The sequence below is a fragment of the Panthera onca genome, chromosome F2, assembly GCF_046562875.1.
Source record: "Panthera onca isolate mPanOnc1 chromosome F2, mPanOnc1 haplotype 2, whole genome shotgun sequence".
Lineage (NCBI taxonomy): Eukaryota > Metazoa > Chordata > Mammalia > Carnivora > Felidae > Panthera > Panthera onca.
This window is the reverse complement of record NC_138356.1, coordinates 79,048,923-79,073,593: the sequence shown is the minus strand read 5'-3', so window position 1 is coordinate 79,073,593 and position 24,671 is coordinate 79,048,923. Positions and strand designations below refer to the sequence as shown.

The 24,671-nt window shown below is 54.2% G+C and overlaps 1 protein-coding gene across 1 annotated transcript in view; it reads left to right on the top strand.

Annotated features, from left to right (window-relative positions):
- The window catches only part of COL22A1 (collagen type XXII alpha 1 chain), a 259,389-nt gene that overhangs the window by 9,412 nt on the left and 225,306 nt on the right, over positions 1-24,671 (top strand). Inside the window, exons 2-3 of the mRNA XM_078441921.2 lie at positions 11,867-12,005; positions 15,077-15,643. Coding sequence (XP_078298047.2) covers positions 11,912-12,005; positions 15,077-15,643 — 661 coding nt within the window. The 5' untranslated portion in view covers positions 11,867-11,911. The remainder of the gene's footprint in view (positions 1-11,866; positions 12,006-15,076; positions 15,644-24,671) is intronic.

Here is a 24,671-nt window from a genome sequence, read left to right as displayed (position 1 = left end):
GCCAGATGCTGTGGTTCTGCAGAGACAACCACTGGCATGGAGTAAATGCTGGAAAGGGTTCTCTGATGAGGATAACTTCCTTTAGTGGAGTGCTGGCAGCTTTTTTTGTTGTTGTTGTTTTGGTTTTGGTGTTTGTTCTTATGGCCACCATTTTCATTTTAGGGTGCTGAGCTGGGGACTCGAATGGCTCCGCTCAGCTGGGGGGTGAGGTTACAGGCGGGCTGGGAGACAGGAGCTCAGAGCACGTGGCTAGGGAGTGGTGGACCCAGGGGCAGAGCACAGTTGCTCTGGCCCCACGGTCCACAGCTCTCCCAGGCACCCAACTGTCTCCCATCCCCAGGGCTTCACGACTGTCCCCTAGGAAGAGGGGAGCCTGCTGGGGACGCCACCTCCAGAATCAGTGTGGGTGCCTTGCACTATTTATACCCATTGCTTCATCAGACCAGACGCTGCTCAAAATAAGTTAAACAGAAATATCTTTCTGTGTCCTCAGGACCCTGTAATCCGAGACTGTGTCTTGTGAAATGACCCGAGACGGTGTATTCAGAGGGGAAAAAAGGAAACAAAAGAAACTTAAAAATGGGGAACAGTTCAGTCCTGAGGATGTGGAAGACGTAAAAACAGGGTCGTGACAGCTCTAAGATGCTGGATGAACTAATGGAGCGTGAAAGAGCATCTCCTCCGGCTGAAGGGAGGGCGGTCCCCTGTCTGTGCTGCCCTGTTGGCCCAGAAGGGACGCTGGGTGAGGGATCTGGATGGACTTTGGAAGTCAGCCCCGGAGGGGAGGCTCAACTGGGTAATTCTCGGAAAGCGGTCTAAACTGGGTGGAGAATCAGAGCTGAAAGGAGGAGAAGAAGAGGCAAGATGCGGAGGGAGGACGACGGTTAAGGAACCGGGGAGGCTGCGTGTGGGAGGCTGACTGGGTTCGGGCAAGCGGGGGCCGCACCTGCTGGCCTGGTTAAGCACACGCACCTGCTCTGTGCTTTGCGAGGGAAGGAGCCTCGGCGCGGATGGGCTGGAGTTTGAGAAGTGAGGTGGGGAAGCGTTTGCTTCAGACATCACAGCTGTGGTGCCTCTGGACTCTGGACAACACTGGGGTAGGTGGCCAGGTGACGGGTGTCGTCTCCTTCCCCTTGGTGTATGGCTTCGTTCTCCATCAGGATCCCCCGGGTCACAGCAAATGGCCTCCAGCATCTCTATACTTTGCGCTTGCCTTAGGAACGTACCCCTCTCCGGACACGCCAGCAGAGCTCCCAGAGATGGCCCCGCTTGATTACATGTTTGACCCCTGTCGCATTCCAGCACCCACGGTGCCGATGGGAAGCCTATGCTGGTCTGGTTTGCTGCCTCCCCACTGGCCAGGCACGTGGGGTTCCCCCACGTGAACCACATCAACAGAGGGTAGGAGGGCAGTTTCTGCAAAAGCGGGAGGTGAATTCTGCTACCAGAGGAAGGGAGTCTAGGAGGGAAAGCAGTGGTGGGGCCAGGCAGGAGACAATCCCTGGGGTGCAGGGGCTCAGGGGACAGACGGGAGTGGTCCCAGGGTGCCCGATTATATGGCCCTTCTCTCCCAGCTCCCCTAAAACTTTGTTTTCTTAAAGTTTATTTACTTTTATTGGGGCCAGGGGGTGAGGGGAGAGAGAGGGAGAGAGAACAAGTGGGGGAGGGGCAGAGAGAAGGAGAAAGCGAGAGAATCCCAAGCAGGCTCCACACTGTCAGCACAGAGCCCAATGCAGGGCCCAAAGCTACTAATCGTGAGATCATGACCTGGGCCAAAATCACGAGTCAGACACTTAACCGACTAAGCCACTCAGGCACCCGTCCCCTAAAATCCTTTAGGTTCGGCATCTTTGTGGAACTGAAAATACGATTCAAAGTCAATGAGCATTTCCCTGTGTGTAATTTTAAGCACAAAACTCAAAGCACTGGGCTTCAGGGGCCCCCGTCTGCCCTGGACCGACCTTCCCGCTTACCTCTTGGTTTCCTTCCAGAGGCAGCCGGTAACCCCTGGATTGGGTGGCCCAGAATGGGAATCCAGCCTCTGCCATTAATAACCACAGGGCCTCGAGCAGTGTCGTGGGCTGGGGATTCCAGTCTGTGAAACGGGACAGTAACTCTGAGCACATGAGGCTATTGGGGGCTTCCGTGGGACTGAGTAGATGGATGTCCATGCTGTGCACCTGCTGTGTGAGTGGTGCTCAGAGACTTACTGGACCTCACGTTCGGGTCCCTTCTCTCTGGGAGTGTCCACCAACCTTGAGGGGGTTGGAGGGGGGCAGCGTGTTTCCTGTTTACCTGCCAGACCTGCAGGCAGATGCAGGAGGTGATTAATAGTAATAATGTGGGGCCCCGGGGTGGCTCATTCAGTTAAGCGTCTGACTTCAGCTCAGGTCATGCTCTCACATTTGTGAGTTCGAGCCCCGCGTCGGGCTCTGTGCCGACAGCTCAGAGCCTGGAGCCTGCTTCGGATTCTGTGTCTCCCTCTCTTTCTGCCCCTCCGTTGCTCACACTTTCTCTCTCTCTCTCTCTCTCTCTCTCTCTCTCTCAAAAATAAATTAAAAAAAAAAACTTCAGAAAATTAAAAAAAAATAGTACTAATGCTAAAGAAGCCATCTTTGGACAACTGAAACTTGCTGGTATGTGGGAACGACACCGGTTTCTGTTCCCCATCTTTGCTCTCAGCTGTGCCTAATCAAAGTCCCTTTCTTTTTTAAATTTTTTCAATGTTTGCTTATTTTTGTGAGAGAGAGACAGAGACAGAGCGTGAGCAGGGGAGGGGCAGAAAGAGACAGAGGGAGACACAGAATCCGAAGCAGGCTCCAGGCTCCGAGCTGTCGGCACAGAGCCCGACGTGGGGCTTGAACCCACGAATCGCGAGATCATGACCTGAGCCGAAGTTGGACACTTAACCGACTGAGCCACGCAGCTGCCCACCCCCTCACTGGGTTCTTGGGAGCAGGTGCAGATGATGAGGTGGGGGGCAGGTGTTTGAGGGCTGGGACCACTTCCCAGGCTGTTAGTTTCGGAGTCCAGGAACTGATGGAGGCCTTTTACCCCTCCCTGCACCCCTCTTTCTGGATGTCTGGCTCCTTCCCATTATTCAGATCTCTGTTCAGTGTCCCCACCTCAGAGACTGTCCTTTCACAAAGAGTAAAAAATGTCCTACCCAAGTCATCTATCCCTTGACCCCACTGTGTTCAAATCAGTTATTCTCTGAAACCCTATTGGTACTTGTTTCCTGGGTTAGTTTTCTCCTCTTTTCCTGGAAAGCAGGATCCAGGGAGGCAGGGATATTGCTCTGACCCAATGATTAAAACAATGCCTGGCACGTAGCCGGGACTCGGGAAGTACTTGCTGAGTTAGTGAATCGACGGCCGCGGACCGTGCAGGAGAGTGAAGCAGCGGGCTCCGGCCTCTGGGTGAGGATTGCCTTCCACGCCCTTCGGGGACCAGTTTAAGAAATATTTATTGTTCAAAGAATAGACAGAGCTTGAGTTTCATTCACAGATTTTAGCAACTGGGAGAGAAACCACTGGCATCTCGCCTCTTGTTAGGGGGAACAAAATAACAGATAGGAAATCTCTGCGGATTCCACAGCATAAAGAAGGAAACCACGTCCCTCCTCCAATTCTGTCTCCTTCAGTCAGAGGGATCCTGTGCTTTGGCGGGGTGGGGTTGAGCGGGTTCCATTTACATCTTGGGATGCCTGACTGAGGAGGACACATGACTGGACGCATGTTCTTGCCCAATGGCAGGACAAGTCTCCTGCGGGCTGGGTCCCTTCCTTGTCTCCTCTCCCACGAGGCACCTGGTCACACGCTGCTGTTCTCTGGAGGACGGGGACTGGTCCCCTCTCTGGTCCAGTGACACAGACACTGAATCTAGGAGCACAGTGGCCCGGGATTTAACCCCAGTTCTGTCACCTCCTGGCCGTGTGATCCCCTTAACTCTCCTGAACTTGAGACCCCCTTGCCGGCTTGTTAGGACGACCTAAAACAATGCAAGTGAAACCACCAGCATGGTGCTGACTCAGTCTACCTCTTGTCTCATTGTGCCTTTGTATGGTTGCCCGTCATTACCACAAACACAGTTGGCTCAGCTGCCATTCTGTAGGGTTTTTTTTTTTTAATTAAAAAATTTCTTTAATGTTTAGTTTTGAGAGAGAGAGACAGAGAGAGAGAGAGAGAGAGAGAGAGAGAGAGAGAGAGCAGGGGAAGGGCAGAGAGAGGGAGACACAGAATCTGAAGGAGGCTCCAGGCTCTGAGCTGTCAGCACAGAGCCTGATGTGGGTCTTGAACTCATGAACCATAAGATCATGACCTGAGCCGAAGTCAGATGCTTAACTGACTGAGCCACTCAGGTGTCCCTAAAATTTTTTAAATGTTTATTTACTTTTCCAGAATGTCACAGAGTTGGAGTCATACCGTGTGTAGCCTTTGCAGATGGGTTTCTTTCACTTCCTGATATGCATTTAGGGTCCCTCCGTGTGTTTTCATGCCTTGAGAGCTCGTTTCTTTTTAGCGCCAAATAGTATTCCATTGTCTGCGCCACAGTTTACTTACCTGTTCACCTGCTGAAGGGCATCTTGAGGGATTCCAAGCTTTGACAGTGATGAATGCGGCTGCTGTAAACATCCACGTGCAGGTTCTCGCGTGGACAGAAGTTTTCAGCTCCTTTGGGTAAATGCCAGCGAGCCTGATTGCTGGATCACCTGGGAAGAGCTCGTTCGGTTTGTGAGAAACCCCCGAACTGTTTCCCAAGGTGACTGCGCCGTTCTGCGTCCCCAGGAGCCGTGAGTGCGCGCGTCCCTGTTCCCGAGCGCGCACCCCTGTTGCTCGGCCTCCCCGACAGGTGCTGTCCGTGCGCATGCTCCGGCCACGCCCAGAGGTGTGTGCCGGGATCTCGTATTTTACAGTTTTCTGATGCTGCGTGACGTGGAGCTTCTTTCCGTGTGGTTACTTGCCGTCTGTGCATCTTCTTTGGTGAAGGGCCTGGTAAGAACAGCGTCCCATTTGTTAAAATAATTTTTAACTTTATTTTAGAGAGAGAGAGAGCGCAAGTGAGGGAGGGGCAGAGAGCGAGGGAGAGGAAGAGAGACTCTTAAGCAGGCTTCATGCTTAGCTTGGAGCCTGACTCGGGGCTCAATCCCATGACCCTGGGATCATGACCTGAGCTGAAATCCAGAGTCTGACGCTTAACTAACTGGGCCACCCAGGTGTCCCCGTTGACCAATTTTTAAAATCAGGTTGTTTGGTTTCTTATTGTTGAGTTTCAAGCGTTCTTTGTATATTTTGGTAGCGGTTCCTCATCAGGTGCGTCTTCTGCTAATATTTTCACGTTCTCTGTGGCTTTTCATGCTCTTGGAGTTTGTCGGCATTGTTGTGTAGTTAAAAGTGCCCCGTACACAGTGCTCAGCGTAGAAGTCCCATAAAAATACTGGATCGGAGAAGAGAGCAGAAATACAGAGGTGCCCTGGTGTGTCCACTTCCATTCCTAGGTGTAAGGGGAAGGGGCCCACGCAGCATCGGAGGTGGGAGAATTCTCTTGCTATACCCCACAGCTGTGACCACCCCCACCCTGTCCACTTTTCTGGGGGTGTCCCCAGCCCCACTTTCTCTTCCGAGCTCTAGACTCAGTTGCCTGTCTGTCTTTGGCTTCTCCACCTGGCTCCCTTCTGGTGCCTCAGACTCAGTCCAGGGGGAGCCCCTCATGCCCGCAACCCGCAGTGACCAGTTCCAGTGCTTAAACTGGGAGTCTGGGCTCCCCACCCCCAAGTTCTCCTCTCTCCCCTCTGCTCCCTGCTGGTCACCCTTATCATGGCATCTGCAGTCATCCCAGGGGAGGTGGTCTGCGTCTCTTACTTGGCCCTGCACCGCCCTCCTCACGCCCCCCACCCCCCCCCCCCCGCTCCACCTGGCACTCTGCAGGATGGATGTCCATTCCTGTGCCTGAGAGCTTCCACTGGTCCCAGGAGTTCTCCAGGCGGTCTGGCCCCTTGCTCTGGGCACCACACAAGTCCCTAGGTGGTCTTATGAACACTCTGTCCTCAAACCTAAATACCTGCCTCTCCATAAACCCTTACCTTCTCCTTTAGCTTTCATTCCCGCCTGCAAAATACTGCCCCCCTTGCTTATCCCACGAGTGATCCTCGAAGGGAGACCATCCATTCCTGGTGCAGGCAACCCTTGTCCTCCTGGCTACTCTCCTCTCACCTTCCCAGGCTCAGCTCAGACATCACCTCCTCCAGGAAGCCTCCGCTGACCTCCTGGGCCTGAGGTCAGTGCTTGTCCTTCCTTCTACCAGAGCTCTGACTGCAGGGAAATGTAAGCATCTTCTCGTTTGTCTGTCTCCACCATTAGGCTGTAGTCCCTGTGCAGAGTATCCTATCCCACGGGCCTGGCACCTTAGTAAGTGCTAACATTAGCTCAGACTGAGAATCTCCCCTCAACATTGACTGTGGCAATGTTGGCTAGCATTTCACTTTATAAAAGATTATCACACCCATCGCCTCATCTCCTCTACAGATCCACGAAGGAGGGGATATCGTTCCCATCTTATAGGTGAGGAGACAAAGGATTGGAAAATCACAAAAATAGCGTGCCTTAAGCACTCACTGTGGTCAGCTATGGTTCTAAGCTTTTTACATGGAGTCACTCAGTTAATGCTTCCTGTTGCTTGGGTATACCGATCTTACATGAAAGGGCTGAGGTCCAGAGAGGTTAACTGACGCCCTTGGTTTGCACAGCTAGGAAGAATTCTGGTCAAGAAGCTTCGTCATCATGCTTGCTGCCCCGGGAGAAGCCAGTGCCCCCGATGGTTCCCAGTGGACGAGAGGTACTCTGTACGGATTTGTTGACTGAGGAGGACTCCCTCCGGGTCACACAGAGCCAAGTTTGAATCTAAGATGCAGGCTTTCCAGTGCTCCCCTGGCTTCCCTATTTGGGCTCTCGAACAGCCTTGCAGAGAGCAAGCCATCCGGCTCCCTCTTCCCCACATCCCTGCAGAAGGGCCCTGGGACCTCAGAGCTCAGTGGTTGGACTCCTCGTGCCATGCTTCTGTGTCTCCACTGGATTCCTGCCCAGAGCATCGCCTGTCACCCTGGCAACATGTCAGCAGTGCCCCCGTCCACCCGGCCCCTCCCCCGCAGCGGGCAGCTGCCAGACCCTCTGTGCAGACCCAGTGTGCTCTCTGCCAGGGCTGCCCTCCAATGCACCAAATCTCATTTTCTCCCTTTAAATTGTGTTCTGCTCAGTGTCTCCCCCTCCTATCCCCCCCCCGGGAGCCTGAATAGGGAACACTGGTTACTATGGCAATCGGCTGGCTGGTGGCAAGAACTCTGCTCAGCAAATTAATTGCTGGACTTTTGGAGGCTAATGGCCGAGCTCTGCCTCCCAGGGACAGGGTGTGGCCTACATCATGCCAGCTGGGCAGCTGGGCCCTGGAGAGAGCTCAGAGACTGGAGAGAGAGAGAGAGGGAGGGAGAGAGAGAGAGATGGAATCATGGCACCCTTGCTTTCTGGGACTGCCACCTGAGGTTGGCTGGGGAAGGCAAGGAGATGGGCTCCCCCAAACCCCAGCTTTTCTGCATGCTTGGTCTGTGCTGGCACCTTCCCAGAAAGCATTTTGCGGAACCCTCACAGCACCCCGCTGATGTAGAGATCACCCCCATTTTATGAGGATAAAATGGTCATTCATATGGCTAAGGAGGAAAGCCGGGACTCCATACCAGAATCTGCCCGCCTCGGGGTATTTTGCCATGAACATTCCAGGTATTCCTGGGCAGAAGGCCATCATGTCCTCTGCAATCTCTTCCAGAGGAAAGAAGCATAGGGAACATTTCCTAGCTCACCCCCTGAAGCCAATATCACTGCAGTCCCAAAACTAGGCAAAGACATTCCAAGAAAAGAAAAAGACAGACCAATATCTCTCATGAACATAGATGCAAAAGGCCCTAACAAAATATTAGCCGATTGAATACGAACATATAGACAAGAAGAGGTATACACTCTAGCCAAGTGGGCTTTATCAGGTATCTAAGGCTGGGTCAGCATTTGAAAATCAGTTAGTAGACTGATTTACCCAAATTCTCTTCCCTCTGGTTATTATCAGCTTTCTTCCCTGCTTTTGCCCTTTATGTCCTTCTCTTCTTTTTTTTTTTTTCAATTTTTTAAAAACGTTTGTTCATTTTTGAGAGACAGAACAGAGTGTGAGCAGGGGAGGGGCAGAGATAGAGGGAGACGCAGAATCCGAAGCAGGCTCCAGGCTCTGAGCAGTCAGCACAGAGCCTGATTCAGGGCTTGAACTCACTGACCACAAGATCATGACCTAAAGTCGGGTGCTCAACCGACTGAGCCGCCCAGACGCCCTGTCCTTCTTTTCTTTCCTGTAAGCTGGGTGATCAGAATTTGGTTTCATTGACTGTATCCTTTGCTTGTTTGCCCACGCTGTGTCTTTACTTAAGTAGTTAAGTGTTTCTCCAGCCAGGTTTCTCCAGCTCCACCCGAGCCATTAGGAGCCTGGCCTCTGGTCAGATTGCCCTGGGACCGCATCCCGGCCCTGAGCGGTGGAGTCACAGGCAGGTGGCTAAGCCCTGGGTGCTGTTTCTCACACAGCACACGGAAGCTCCTGATACCTGCTGTTTGGATACTCTGGGCTCTTAACCTGTGAGGCCCTCACCTGGTGTAGTACTTGTTACGGTTCCAGCAGGAGAGGGCATGTTCGGTGTCCTTCCGGCCTGAGGCCAGTCCAGCTGTCATGACTGGCCGTGTGCATCTAGCGAAGTTGTCTGGGCCGTGGGCACCTGCCAGGTTCATCGCTGGGAGGTGGGGGAGCAGTGCGGCTTGCGAGTTTGCCGAGACCTCAGGGAGGGTGTTGGCAAAGGCATCGCACTTCCAGGGCACACAGTCAGCAGGCTCTCCCCGGCCCTTTCTCGAGAGGGAAACACCCAGACTGGGGATTCTCAGCCCAACCAGTACTCACTGGGCCCCACATGGGGCAAAATAGCCGGCCTTTGAGACGGACGGTGGGGACACATGCCCCCCACCCCACCGGGGAGCTTACAGACAAGGGGTGATTGTCTCTGAGTGCCTTGGGTGGCCTTTCACACACACGTGTGCACACGCGTGCACACACGCACACACACATGCGCACACACACATACACACACACCTGCTCTTTGGCAGTGGGGTGTGCCTGGGATATGTCCCCTGTTCTCAGCCTCAGCTTGTAAAGGGGGATGTCGACACCCGCCCCTTGCAGTCATTGTAAGGATGGAGAGGCACCGTGTGGACAGCTCTGAGGCTCTCAACCGGTGCCAGGCTCGGCCCAGCTGCAGGGACCCTGTTTGGCGGGTGGCCTCAAGGTCTGGGCTGGGTTGAAGCCCCAGCTCTGGCTCATGTCAGCCATGTGGACTTGAGAACGGTCGAGGCATCAGGCATCAGGCTAAGGGCTTTGCATGCAGTTTTATTATTCAGTTCCTACGACAGTCCCTCGCAACAACCCGCTGTGGGGTAGGGTGTGTTATTATCTGGGTTTCGTATGTGGCCTTCATCATGCTGAAGAAGGTTCCCTATTGTCTTAGAGTGTTGAGTGTGTTTATCGTGAAAGGCAGTTAGATGTTGTCAGGTGTTTCTGTATTGGTTGGGACACTGTGTGTCCTTTGCTCTCCTGGCGAGTGCATCACATGGGTTGGCATGTGCGTGTTGAACCAGCCTTGCATTCCTGAGCTGAATCCCACGTGGTGGTGGTGTATAACCCTTTCAGTGTGCTACTGAGTTCAGTTTTCTAGTCTTCCATTAAGTACGTTTGCATCTTGTTCATAAGAGACATTGGCCTGTTGTTTTCTCTTTATTTGTGTGTGTATTTGGGAAGTCAAGATTCCTCTAGAAACTTGGAGACTGTGACTTGGAGGAAGAAGCCTGGCTTCCACAATGAGGGAAATTATCAAATTTCTTGAGCCCTGGAAAAACACTGGACACTATGGCTGTTACCAATTTATCTCCTCTGTCTACATTCTTACTTATTTCATTTTAAAAAGTGATGGCTCAGTAATTGGTGGTGATATTTGGATTTTATGTATCCACAGAGGTCATGGAAAGAGAATGGGCTCAGTGCCCAGAAGGCGCTGGGGTTCCAGTCCCGGTCCATCCTCTGGTGACCTGGAGACAGACTGGTATCTTCTCCATCTCAGTCCCCTCCTTTGGCACATGGGGATGATGATTCCTGCCTTGAAGGGTCACAGGAGTTCGCTCAACAATCAGAAAGTACCTGGCACACGGCAGATAATCAATGGCAGCCATTCAGTTACTTTCATGGTTTTTTGAAATGTCCGTGTTCTTCAAATGAATGGCTCCTGGCCACCCGAGATGATGAGATGACGTGACCACATGGCTCACTACTGAATCTAATATTTATTTGTCAAATGTCCACTGTGTGCTGGGAACTATTCTAGGTTCTGGGCAACAGGAAGAACAAGGACGAGTCTGTGCGTTCATATAGCTTTGAAGGATGAGAAGGGTGGGCCACCCGTGGGACTTGCCCTGACTCTGTGTCTCTTCTTCCCCTGGACCCTCAGGTCCTGACCCTTGGCCTCTGCCCCTTCATATACGATTTTGGGAAAATGTCTTTCTTCTTGCTCCCGTGGCCACCTCCTGAGTATCATGCTTTTGGGGTATTGTCATTTGGGCTGTTGTATACCCTGTGCACTTGCGAGGTGGCCTTTAGTGCCCTGGTAAGACGAGGGCAGTTTGCCCTGAGGGTGGCAGGGACCAGCATGGGAATTCAGGTACCTGTCCTGAGAAGGGCCCACATACCTGTCCATGTGGCCAGGGACGTCTCCATGTGCCCTGTCTTCTCTCTCCTCTGGGACTTTGCACATGCTGTTCCCTCTGCCTGAAATCATCAACTGCCTCTTGTCTGATGGAGTCCTACTCTGTTTTCCAAAATTGGCTTGGGTGTCACTCATCCAGGAGTCCTGGCCTACCCCTGAAATAACCATGTGATACCCTGCCGGTGCTCCTGTCACCCCCTGAACGTCCCTGTGCTGGTGTTTCTTATCCTGTCTTGCCCTGGCCCACGTGTCACCTGTCTCCCAGGTGTCATTGCCCTTGGGGAGGGTGGTTCAGAGTCCTTCACCTGCCCGCCCTCAGCACCTGGCACAGGAGGGCAACTGATAAGTAGCTCAGAATCCTATTAGCTGTTTTCCCTTTCCTGTCTCATGGCTTAAATGGTGACAAATACTTTTGGGAGCGGATATCCACATGAAAATAAGGTACGCAGGAGAAATACACTTAGCTAGTAAATGTCATAGAGCAAAGAAATGCATTGAAAGTAAGAAAAATAAAAACCCAAACAAGGTCTCTCCTACTGAGTTGGCAACGACTGAGGGAATGGTAACGTCCGTGCCACCAGGGATGTGGTGAGGGGCTCCGTCATATGCCCCCGCTTGGCGGGAGCCGGTACAGCCTCTCCAGAGAGAAGCTTGGTCATTGCTGTCAGGGTCCTTTCAAGATATCTCACGGAGGGCCCTAAGGAAATAATTACATGTGGGCAGAGGCTTAGGTACAAAGATGTCCTCCGGTAACATATCAGGCAAATAAAACTGCCTGTTCCACGTCCCGACGTGGAGGTTGCGATCAGAATGTGGTGCCGGTGCCCAGGCACGGTCCCGCGGGGACGGCAGGTCCTCAGTGCGTGTTTGCTGGTGGCCGGAAGCAGGGAGGGTTGGGTGACCCCCGCGGGGCAGGCGTCCTGGGCTCGCTCGCGCGAGGGCCACGCCGTTGGCTGAGAGAGAGGTCGGCGGGGGCGCGGAGTCTCCCTCCCACACGGGCCGGGGCCCTTCTCTAAAGGCGTTGTCTTGTCCACACAGGGTATGTTCCCGTAGAGCCTGGTGCCGCCTCCTCCTGGCCGAGAGATGCATGTTCCCACGCGCGGGAGAGCCGTGGCCTGCCTCCTGTGGCTGCTGTTGCTGTGGAGCGGGGACGGCGGCTGTCGGGCCCAGAGGGCAGGTGGGGACACCATAGAATGTGCCAGACCGGGCACCGAGCAGCTGCTGTGCGTGCCCGTGCGTGGGGGTGGGGGTGCGAGAGAGTGAATGAGTGTGCAAGAGGCTGAGGCAGTGTGTTTGTGTGAAGGTTGTGAATGTGAGTACATGTGCACGCGTGAGAGTGAGTGTGGATGAGTGTGCAAGGGTCTGGCCGAATGTGGTTGTGCGGGTGTGAGTTTGTGTCTAAATGAGCGTGTGCAAATGAGTGTGCATATGCAAGAGTCTGAGGTGCGTTTGTGTGTACGAAAGTGTGTGAAATAACCTGAGTGTGTGTTTGTGTGAGCCTGAGTGTGCAAGCACGTGTGTGAGGGTGGGTTGAGTGTGCAAATGTGTGGGTGTGAGTCTAGGTGCATGTGAGTTTGTGAGCATGTGGGTGAGTGTGTGAGTGTGTGTGCAAGTGTGTGAGAGCATGTGGGTGGGTGAGTGTGGGGGAGGGTGTGGGAGAAGAATGAGCTCTGACCACACGTCCCGAGTGGGCCGTGGGGTGTGCAGAGAACCTGCAGGGCCTTGGGGACGGAGGGCAGGGGTAGGACGGTGTCGCGTTGTCCTGCTCTGGGAGGGATTTGGGGACACACTCCGGGGGACATGGACACGCTGGGGTCCAGCCAGAAGAGGCGGCCAGGACCACAAGGGCAACGAGACTCTAGAGGAGACGGGGGAGAGGGGAGTGGGAAGTTCACTGCGGAAGAGGCAGCCGGGGGCAGGAGGGGTGAGTCGTGGCAGTGGTTGGTCCATGTGCCTGAGGGCCTCCTGGGGAGGGTGCCATCGGCGTGGAGGCGTGAAGGAGGGGTCAGGAACACGAGCTGGTCGGTATCAGGGCGCCGAGCACAGAGCCTGCTCTCTGGGGTCCTCGAGCAGGGAGGTCACCGGGCTCTAAAACACAGCCCCATTTTGCAGATGAGGAACTGAGGCACAGACAGGCCCAAAGCCCCCAGCAGGGGAGGAGCAGGAACACAGGCAGGTGCCCGCCTGAGCCACGCCAGGTTTCTGAGCCTGCAAAGGAAACACACACAGACAAAAACCCCAGGGCCTGTGTTTCGGTGTTATATTTCTCTGCCCAGCTCAGCTAGCTGGGAAGACAGCAATGACCATAGACGTCCCGGTCTTCATGGGAGGAGTGTGGGGCTCTGTGTCCACTGAGACGGTCCTGAGAGCACGGTGACACGGGATTATTAAAACAGAAGTGCGGGGCGTTTCGGGGGGGGCAGCAACCATCTCTCCCAAGCCCTCATTTTGTAGTGTCAAACACATCAGGCCAGAGGGGGGCGGTTACCTGCAGGGCTTACACACACGGCCCTTACCTGTGGCAGAGCTGAGGGCACCGGTTCCTGGGACAGGGCCCTTCCTGAGACACACACTTAATTCTCACATGCACATGATGCAGTCCCTTCCCTGACCTGTTCCCCCCCGCCCCCCGAGAGAATGTACTCAGAGCTCCAAAGGGCCCCTGGGTGAGACCTCAGGAACAAGAAACCTTCTGCACCCTTAAAATAAATGTGCTCAAGGATTTCAGCCCACAGGCTGGGTCCTGCTTGGTCCACGGCAGCAATTACCCTGCCCGGGCTAGAGCACTATTGTCCCAAAGACAAAAAGATGACCTTTTGTGTCAAGGAGAAAAACTCCCTGGGAATTATCTCTTGAGTCCACACATCTGGGCAAGCACTCCAGAAGCTCTAATCCTGTTAGGGAGCCAGCCGGTGAAGGTGGGGGGATTTACCTCTGCTCCAGGCAGCACAATGCAGCATGGGTTTAAAAGGTAGATGCGGGGGCGCCTGGGTGGCGCAGTCGGTTAAGCGTCCGACTTCAGCCAGGTCACGATCTCGCGGTCCGTGAGTTCGAGCCCCGCATCGGGCTCTGGGCTGATGGCTCGGAGCCTGGAGCCTGTTTCCGATTCTGTGTCTCCCTCTCTCTCTGCCCCTCCCCCGTTCATGCTCTGTCTCTCTCTGTCCCAAAAATAAATAAAAAACGTTGAAAAAAAAAAATTAAAAGGTAGATGCGGAAAATTCAACAGTGGCCCTGGCTTAGGCGGGAATAGGGATAAGGAAGTATCTGTGTGTGTGTGTCTGTGTGTGTGTGTGTGTGTGTGTGTGTGTGTGTGTGTAATACATGCAGAGTTCTTGTTTTTCTGTTTTTTGAACTTTAAAAAAAATTTTTTTAATGTTTATTTACTTTGGAGAGAGAGAGAGAGGTAGAGAGAGCGCAAGGGGGGGAGGGGCAGAGAGAGAGGGAGACACAGAATCTGAAACAGGCTCCAGGCTCTGAGCTGTCAGCACAGAGCCTGACGTGGGGCTCAGACCCACGAACCACGAGATCATGATCTGAGCCGAAGTCGGAGGCTCAACCGACTAAGCCCCCCAGGTGCCCCTGAGTGTGGTATATTTTACGTGGTCTGTAATGCTGGCATGCTGTGAACTGTTTAAACATCCAACGAGAGTGCTGGCTAAATAAATTACGTGCACCTGTGCAGTGGAATCCCTGCAGCCATGGAAACCGGCCCCATCACCCTGGAAATGGGTTTCTAGCACATCGCAGGAGGTGCGGAAAACAGCCACGTATCAGTGTGTCCAGTAAAGTCCCACGTGCACTAGGAACTATGCAGAGACACAAACCAACAGGTGTACACGCTGCGGGTTGGCAGTGCTGACTCTCCGTAGCTGGAAACATAAGCATTGAAAACATTTTTGATTGCGTTTTCTGAAATCATGCATTATTTGTAGTAGGTTTAAACAAACAAACAAACAAGGCAGTCACCGTGTAACCGAAACCAAAACTATTTAGGAAATCGGTACAATGGTGTTCCCTGAACGTTGACCCCTTTTATGCAAGGGGTCAGTTTTTGGCAGCTGAACCTCACAGCAAACTTGGGGACGCTCATCACCATGAGAAGTTAAGGAACCAAGGTTTTGCAGCTTTAAGGCAGCCAGACCAGGGCCCCCAGGAGTGCGCGCCCCCCCCCCCCCAACCCCTCCAGGCCCGAGGGCATGACCTTTCCCAGTGCATTTGGGCCAGGGCGCCCTTCCTCTCCCCCTGCAGGCTGCAAGACCGTGCACTACGACCTGGTCTTCCTCTTGGACACCTCCTCCAGCGTGGGCAAGGAGGACTTTGAGAAGGTGCGGCAGTGGGTGGCCAACCTGGTGGACACCTTCGAGGTGGGGCCCGAGCGCACCCGCGTGGGCGTGGTGCGCTACAGCGACCGGCCGGCCACGGCCTTCGAGCTGGGCCTCTTTGGCTCGCGGGAGGAGGTCAAGGCGGCGGCGCGGCACCTGGCCTACCACGGCGGCAACACCAACACGGGCGACGCGCTGCGCTTCATCACGCGCCACAGCTTCTCGCCGCAGGCCGGCGGCCGCCCCGGGGACCGCGCCTTCAAGCAGGTGGCCATCCTCCTGACCGACGGCCGCAGCCAGGACCTCGTGATGGACGCCGCGGCCGCCGCCCACCGCGCGGGCATCCGCATCTTCGCCGTGGGCGTCGGGGCGGCGCTCAAGGAGGAGCTGGAGGAGATCGCCTCGGAGCCCAAGTCCGCACACGTCTTCCACGTGTCCGACTTCAACGCCATCGACAAGATCCGCGGCAAGCTGAGACGCCGCCTGTGCGAAAGTGAGTGGGTGCGGGGCGCGCGGGGTGGGGGGGGTGCTGAACTGCTCAGCGGGTAGGGGTGGGGGGCAGGGGGCAGGAGCAGGGGACAGGGGCTGGCGGCAGGGGACGGGGTAGGGGCCGATAGCAGGAACAGTGGACAGGGGCTGGCGGCGGAGGCAGGGGCGCGTGTCGGGGCAGGGGCTGATGGCAGGCGCAGGCCACAGTCCACCTGCCAGGGCTCAGTGACCAGGGAAAACCAGTTCAGTGCTGGAGGCGGGGCCCACACCCTGGCTCCTCCCCAGGCTCCGCCTCCAGGTCGCAGGCTGGATGGAAATTAAAATGGGGCTGGGTCCTCAGTCCCTCCCACCCTGAGAGACTTAGAGATCCTTAAAAGCAAAGCAGTGGAATCTGTATTTCTGTGGTGGGAACATATCTGCTACCTCCATGGCCGTTGAGGTCAGAGACCTACACACAAAGCCCTCCCTAAGGCACATGGCAGGTGAAATATATGGGGCCCTCTCCTCTCCCCAGGGATTGCCTTGAGAGGTGGGCCAAGAAAATGGGCACAAGGCAGGTTTCTGTGACCCCCAGCCAGCCACTTACATGGTTGGGCACTGCTTATCTCAGAGGCCAAGTGCTGTTGACCTGGTGCCCTGAGATAACCCGAGGTTGTCTGGAATCTGTTGACTGTGGCTGGGGATGGGGGATGGGGAGGTTGGGCAGCAGGCAGGGATCTGACCCTGAAGGCTGACCTCCAACATCCTTGTTGGATCATTCTCAGGACAGCCTCCCCCAAAGGACAGGAAGGGAGAAGTGGGTTTTCCGTGCACTGGCCTGTGTCCAGCTTCTGTTCTGCCTGCTGCATTGGGGTGATATTTGTCCTTCCTGGGTCATGACCAGTGTTTGGTACCCACCCCCCTCCCCTCCCCCAGCCTCCAAGACCAGCAGGTAGGGGCTGGGAGCAGAGTCCCAGCCTCTGTTTTGCTGACTACTTCCGGGGACTGAGAACGTCACCCCTTGTCGGGGACAGGGAAGCCTTGGGGTTGGGGCCAGCGGAGGGAGCAGCTGGCCATGACTTGGGAGAGCCATGAGGGTCTGCTCCCGGGAAGGGGCCTGGCCTGCAGCCCTGTGAGAAAACAGCTAAGCTGTGTCTGAAACAGAACGCCCTCGGGCCCTTTACCTTTCTGTGACTCTTTCCTCTGTTGGCCCCAACCTACTTAATCTCCACTCACTTATTCGTAGATACGCGTTGGAGATCTAGTGTGTGTGGGGCCTTGTGCTGAGTTCTGGGCCTGTAGACAAAGAGAAGACAAAGCCCCTGCCCTTGGAGTGTTCATAGTCTAGATGGCCAAAAAGACGCATAAAAAGGGATTTAATACAGTGGGGGTGACCTTAATAAACGTGCCACAGAGTCTCAGGGGGTCCTACCGTGTTTGTGCTCGGTGATGACCCTGAGAATGAGGGAGGACTTCCTGGAGGAGGTGACGCTTAGACCATTTAGCAGGACATGCCTGAGCTGTAGGATGAGGGATTGAGGGGTGGCATGACGCAGTCTGTGAACAATCATGGACCTGTATTGCCGTGGTAAAGGAGGGAACTAGGGTTGGTGGTTTTGTATGATTGTCCGACTCTCAGTAAAGGAGGGCCTTGTGTGCTCAGATGAATTGTGGAAGGGTTTTGTGCAGGGGTGTGACACAGTCAGATAGGAGACCCTTTATAGGACTGCTGGAGAAATTCAGGGACAAACGGTGCTGGGGATACATGGAGCACGAGGACTACACCCATTCCACAGATGAGGAGATTGATGCCCTGAGTGCCAAGTGAAGGAAACCTATGCAGTAGTGTAGAAGGCGTTGGCCGTGGACTTTCCCTTGACCCGCACTGCAACCACACACATCATGGCGATCTTTTCACAGCATGCAGCCTGCTAGGCTCCCGGAAGGGGCAGCTGCTAGGCCTGTAGCAGGAGCCAGATGGAGAGATCCAGCCAGGATGGGAAAGAGCAGGGAGGCAGGAGAGGCAGTGTGGTAGGGCCAGGGCTCAGGACTGACCTCTGAGCTGACGAGAGTCAGGCCCAGCCTGACTCTCACGTGGTGAGAGTCCCACGTGGTGGCTCAGTCCCACGTGGTGGCTCATGGGTGCTCCTCTAGACCCTGCCCACTGGCATTGTGTCTTCCTGCCAGCCTCGGTCCAGACTGGTTCTAGAGTTGGGCCAAGCAGAGTGTAGATTCTGAAGAACTTCCATGCCTGGGGGTTGGTTCTGGGAATGGTGAGGACAGCCCCAGAGAGGCCAAGTCACTGAGCTGTGCTCCCCAGTTAAAGCAGGGCTGGGGATGGAATCCGGGGCTTCAGCCTCCATGCACTGGCCGCCCCCCACCAGGCCCCGGGACTCAGGTTGCGCCATCGCTGACCTCGGTTCTGAGTCGAGGACAGCGTTCCGCTCACAGGCAGTAGAGGACCCCGCTCTAACGGGCTTGGGGAATAAAGCAGATTGACCTCACACACGACAGAAAGGCCAGAGGTCAGGCGGGCTTGAGTGATGAGACCAGGCCTCGCTCAACCCCTGCCGTTTCTAGGTTCTTTCTTGGCCTAACCCCGTCCTTGGCAGCCTTTTGTATCTGGGTCCTGGCACGGATGGCTCACTGAAGAGGGGTACTGAGGCCCTGAGAATGGGCAGCGAGGGGAGCTGGCTGATGGCAAGGGCGGAGGTGTGTCCAGACCCCCGTGGGGGGAGGAGGCCGTGTGACAGGAGCTGAAGTCCCCTCAGGGAAGGCACCTGCTGCCTCAGCTATGGCCTAGAGGGAGCAGGAAGGAAGCCCCCACCCGCCCTCTGTCCCTCCCCTCGTCTCCCCTCCTCCCCTGGCCTGAGCCTGTCTGACGGCAGCCAACAAGGGGCCCAGGTGATGGCGACATAGTAGCGAAGGAGGGGAGAACAGGTGTGTGTGTGGGGGGGGCACATGGGGCTACCTGTGGAGAATCTTAGGGCCATGTGAGACTCCAGCCCCAGGACAGACAAGACTGGGGCCCAGCGTGCCTGGATTTGGTCTGACAGAGAAGTGTGGGCCTGAGACTCTCCCCAGACCAAAACTGTAGCTTCAGAGTGGAAGGAGGCTGACTGGGGCCTAAACTACATGACCCTGTCCTAGTTTCCATCCCCACCCCCCTCAAGGGAGGATGTGTGACCCATGCAGGGAAACAGGGGCCCTGTAACCAAGAGAAATGGACACTGATGCTGGCCAGCCGGGGACACCACGTATTCCCCATGACAACGCTCAGAAAACTCACAGTGGCCGGGGTCCTCCAAATGCCTGAACAGACGGAAGATTTAAGTTATGCTCAGCTGTCTGGAGGGAATCTGCTTTTGTAAATACAGATGTAAGCTGACTAGGGCCTGGTCTATTCTGGTGATGAATGAAACAAAATCCCCTTACAATTGCTTCAGTTAGAAACAAAGCAAAATAAAATAAGATAGCTAACAGTAAGATACTGAACCGCATCGAGTAAGATTAAATCCAGGAGCATCACAAAATCCAAATGACCAGAAGTCCCTGGGCACAGAGGAGATGCCTTTGGGTGACTTCGGAACTCAAATAGGAGCTGTTCTGAATAGGGGCTTTGCACTGATGATCTGGAAATTCGCAGACTAACGACGTGGGGTTTTTGGTGTAGTGATCATTCAGTTGGATCCGACCTACTCATTCATTCATTTGGCAACCACACACTGAGTGATTCCTCCTTTGGGGGCCATGCCAAGGGCCAGGATGCGGTGATGGATCGGATATTCTTTTTTGTCCTTGGGGACCTTTTGTCTCCTTGAGACGGCAGGAAAGTGGCTGCTAATTACACGATGGAGTGTGGACACTGTTACCACGTGCAGTTTCATGTGTCTGGTAGTTTATCTGCCCGGGGTCTGTCTTCACACACAAGAATAAGCTTGACGAGGGCAAACTCTGTTCCTTGTGGTTTCCGAGTGCCCGGAACAGAGCCCGGGAAGTGAAAGGAGCCGCCTAGACCTAAGGGTGGAGACTGGCAGTTAGTTCTGTGTTTGCTGTTGTGATCTGCATGTTAGGAGTACTACCCTCTTCCAAATGCAAAGAATAAGAATATTTGGCAAACCCGACATCATTCCCAAAAAGAACTGAAATATTGAACTCACCCGTATTTTGGCAAGCAGAGACAAACGGTTAGATTTTGAAGGCTGATGAAGGTCTGGAAAAGGCGGGCTGGCTGGGATGGGCTAAATCATGCCAACGATGCCACCCGGCTTCGTCGAGTGGGACAAACCCAACGCCACCAGAGGTGAACGAATGGAGCCAGGGTGTCTGCTGTTCCCTGAGTACCAGACGCTGCTGTTGCTGCTGTTGATGGACTGAGGTCCAACTGCATCCAGAACCCATTTTCCCTCCAGCTTGGCCACAGATGGGAGGCAGGGTGACTCTGAGGGACGGCAGGCTCCCCGGGGCTGCCCTTCAGAGGGGAAGATGAACCTTAGATCGTGTACAGGGGTTGAGGGGCCAGTGTCTGCAGCCCTAAGGCAGCACAGGTTGGGGTCTGTGAGCCGTGGCTGGTCTGGTCTGGAAGCCCAGCTGAGAGGGACCAGGTGAGCCGAGGAGGGGGCAGTGTGGGAACAGGAGGGGACCTGAGACAGACAGAACATCTCTGGGGTGGTGGTTGCAGAAGCTTCTCTGTCCCAAGTGTCCCTGGCCACCTATGGACCTGACCTGTTTTTCTCAGGATCTCGAGATGCCTTTGTTCAACACTCTGCTAAGAGCTGCATTCGAATTCCAGCCTGCTATCCTGCCACCTGGGTCATGGCTGCAGATAGGATACTTCGTGCTGCTAATTTATTTGTTCCAGTGTGTTTACGACTTAACCCTGTGCTTACATCCGTCAGAGTTCGCGTGTGCCACATACACCCAGTGCTGGCTTGCACTGTGACTGCCCCTGAGTGTCCGTGATGACTGGGTCAGAGTCACTCCCCAGGGTGGCCCGGCAGGCAAGGAGGAGATCTGGGAGTTTACCCCCAGTTCTGTCTGACCCAGGTCCCGAGTCCTTTCCAGGAAGTTGTGGTGTTTAGGGAGCATCTTTAAATCGCCATGTCATTCATGTCTCCCCAAATTCCCAACACAGATCTCCTGGCTCTCCCTATGCTGTGGGCAGCACTGAGGCACAGGGTGCCTGCATGGCTCGCCAGGGGGTCACAGGGAGAGGTGACTGTGTCCACCGCCCTGAGTCAGGCCTGCCAGGCCGCCCCTCTGTGATCCTTTGGATTTCTGATGCTGAACGGTGCTGGTTCCTGCTGCAGGCCTGGCTCACATGGGGACCAGTGGCTGTTTGCTGAGCAAACGAGTAAAGCTAACAGTATGTGGCTCACTGTCCCCCCGGCCTTGGGCTCATGCAGGGAGGTGCCTCCGTGTCGTGGCATCCGCTCCTGCCTCTGCGGCCTGACCGGGTTCCCAGGGGACTCAGTCTCAGCCTGGCTTCCTGCAGTGTGTGGGGCGGAGGCTGCGGACGGGGCCCAACCCCAGAGCACTGGCTGTAATTAAGAGCTTTCTCCACCCCGGGCTCTGTCGTGGCCACAAAACAACCTTTATATAGCTTATCGGGTGGCGTGAGTGAGCCTGTGGAATGCCAGCTGGCCACAGCTGGACCCTCCTCCTCCTCCTATTTCGGGGACACTCGGTGGTGGTCCTCTCTCCCCTCTCCCATGAGCAGGAGCCTCTTTCCTGGGTCCTGTCTCTTAGCTCCCAGGCTGAGACCCCAGTGTGGGTTTCCCATGTTTCTGTGGTGCATTGTCATAGGACACGTGGTCACCCTGTCTCTGTCTCTTGTTGGTGTGTTTGTGCTTAGCTGTGTTGCTGTTCCAATGAGAGTCCAGACTCCTGGATATTATACTTACCAATATGGTGGGAGGGGAGAGGCGGGGAGAGAGAGGGAGACTGACTTGTTTTGTGTGGCAGGGAGATTAATTTTATTGTTCCCCTGTGACTCTCACTGGAAAAATGTTGGCATCTGTACCCCAGCTCTACATTTAATCAGTGGGTGCCCCTGCTTTCGTTCCGTCCCCCCGAGCCCGGCTCCCTGTGTGCAGGGTGAGTGCCTCCTTACGCACTCCTTTGTCATGATGGGGCACAGGTTAGCCCCGCTGTGGGCACTGTGGCCATCGAAGGCTCACCTTGCTCTGTACTGTGCTCATCAACAGGCCATCGCCTTGTAAGTGAGTTATTAGGTTCACTTGATAATTTGTTTTGTCCTTTTTTCTTTTTGTGGTGCGTTTTCAGTAAACAACACAACTTATTTACATAGTTAGGAATGGACTGGATGGACCTTTAAAGACACCACCTGACAACTGTGGATGTTTTAAGGACTCTACAGTATTGGGTTATTTTTTTCCCGACACATTGTAATGGATCCCCCGTTATCTCACAGACATTGTTCTGAGGCGCAGGGTTCCTCCTTGAATAAGACACCTGTGATCCTGCATGTAGAGTGACATTCCTAGAGGAAGTCCCCTTGAGAAGAGAAGAATTGAGTTGAGCTTGGGATGGCAAGGATCAGTCCACGCCCAGAGCTCCAGGCAGAGGCAGCTGGGGTAGGTAGGCGTGCAGTCTGCGTGCTGGAGGGGGGGGGGGGGTTGTTACCCCCCACTTCAGGAGGTGGAAGTTGAGGCTTCGTTTCCCAGCTTAACATTTCCAGGTGTGTGCAGTAGAAGGCGTCCAGCCACGAGTCTTCCCTTGGCCAGAAGTAGAGCCAGGAATACTCTGTCCCCTTGATGACCGGTAGTAATGCCCAAGAAAAGGGCTTTGGGTCAGCCGTTGGCATGCCTGGGTCACACATCCAGCCTGAATTTCTTTGGGCCTCGTCTCCCTCTGGACCTGAGTGTTATAGTCCTCAAAGAAGGCACAGCCTGCTGGTGGCATTGACCCCAGTGACCAGTTCCTTCTGACCACACTCCTGCCTCCATCACCACATCCCTCTGCCTGCCCGGAGACTGGTGGTACCACGAGGACACACACCACACACACACACTTGCACACGCAAACCCTATACACACACCACACACAACACACACAACACACATGCACACGCACATCACGTGTCCACAACACAGAACCACACAGACATGTGCACATCTATTCACACACCACATACAACACAAACACCACACACACACGCACACACACACACACACACACACACAGGCATATATTCTCCTTCCCCAACACACACACACATGCACACACATCACACGTCCACAACACAAACACCATATACACGTCTATACATGCACCGCATACAACACAAACACAGAACACACATACACACATATACACACAGACGTATATCCCCCTCCCCCAACACACACACGGGCATCTGGGAACGTGTGTGGCCGCAAGACCCAGCTCGTCCTCTGGATGGATCTGAAGGCCGGAGAGGAATCTGTGGCAGCATCAGCTGTGGGATTGGAGCCGCCACGTGGATGTCTGTGGCTTGGCCCTTGGGACCACATCAGCCTCAAGAAGCAATTCCGGCCGGGCCCGCCCTTTACCTACGGGTCATGGGGAGTTTCTCCTGGGAAAACTTGTGATCAGGGTCACTCCCTAGAAATTGTAATCGGACTGCCTAATTCTGATGATGTGCTGGGACATTTCATAAGAAAATTATGGGAAATGATGGAAAACTGAAGCCAGCCTTCAGTTATTTTTAATTTGCACACATCCGGGAAGGCGAGTGTCCCCAGCTGTGCCCAGCCAGGCCCGTGCCTGGAAAGGGTCCCTGGGAGCTGTTCAGTGTGTGCCCCTGCCTGACTGCTGTCTCTTCCTGAAACCAAGGCCCATGTGTCAAAACTGGATATTCTGCCCGTAGCCCCTTAGGGCCAGGGAGTGTGTCCCACTGTGCTGGGGAAGGGGGGAGCGTGTGCTGTCACACCCCCCACCCTCTGGACGGACCACCACTCACGTTATTTCTGGGTCCTGGCTTCTCACGATAGTGTAGTGCTGTCTCCCTCGTGCTGGACTCTGCATGTGCCTGCATGTGTGTGCCCGCAGGCGGTTCCTCCAAGAGTGTGCTCAGGCAGAGCAGTTCCGCTTCGCTGGAGCTGGTGCTCGTCACGCCCAGCTCTGCCTCCCCGCCCTCTGAAAAGTCAGGCCAGGTACCTAGCGTCTTTCCAGCCTCGTTCCGGCCGTACAGAGAGATGCTGGCACCATTCCTACGCTGTGGAGTGTCATGGGGGTCTCATGGATTGGACATGGGAAGCACTGGGCACAGTGGTGGCCCTGAGCACATGCTATGCACTTTGCTTTTGCTATACACACACACGCACACACAGATACACCCACATACACACATGCACACACACATGCACACACGTGTGTGCACACACATGCACACACGTGTGTGCACACAATTAGATATATGCACATACAAATACATGTGTGCATACACATACAAGTATATGCACATGTAAATGCACATAAGTATATACATACACATATATGCACACATATGCACTCACATATATGCACACATGTATACACACATGCGCGCGCACACACACACACTCATATGCATATGTATATGTGCGTGTGCACATATACATATACAAATGCATCCACACATACATGTATATACACACATGTATACATGCACAAATATACATATGCATGTATATGCACTTACATGCAGACATGCATGTGCACACATACATGCAAGTATACACACATGTGTACACACATGCACATACATATGTGTACATAAATGTGCGTGCGTGTATATATGTACATGTGTGGAAGCACGTGTGTGCACATATATGTGTATGTGTGTACGTGTGAAATTTGTGTATACATGTATAACTTACATATAACACATACACAAATTTTATCTATGTATATGTGCACGTGTACATATACTATTTTCTGGAACGGTGATTACCTTTCACCTAGGGAGGTGTTTCTCAAGCTTTCTTTTTTTGTTGTTATGTCCCCTAAACGACTCTGTATAAATGTTGCATTTTCCTCCCAATTGCCTCCTTCTCTGAGATTGAATACAG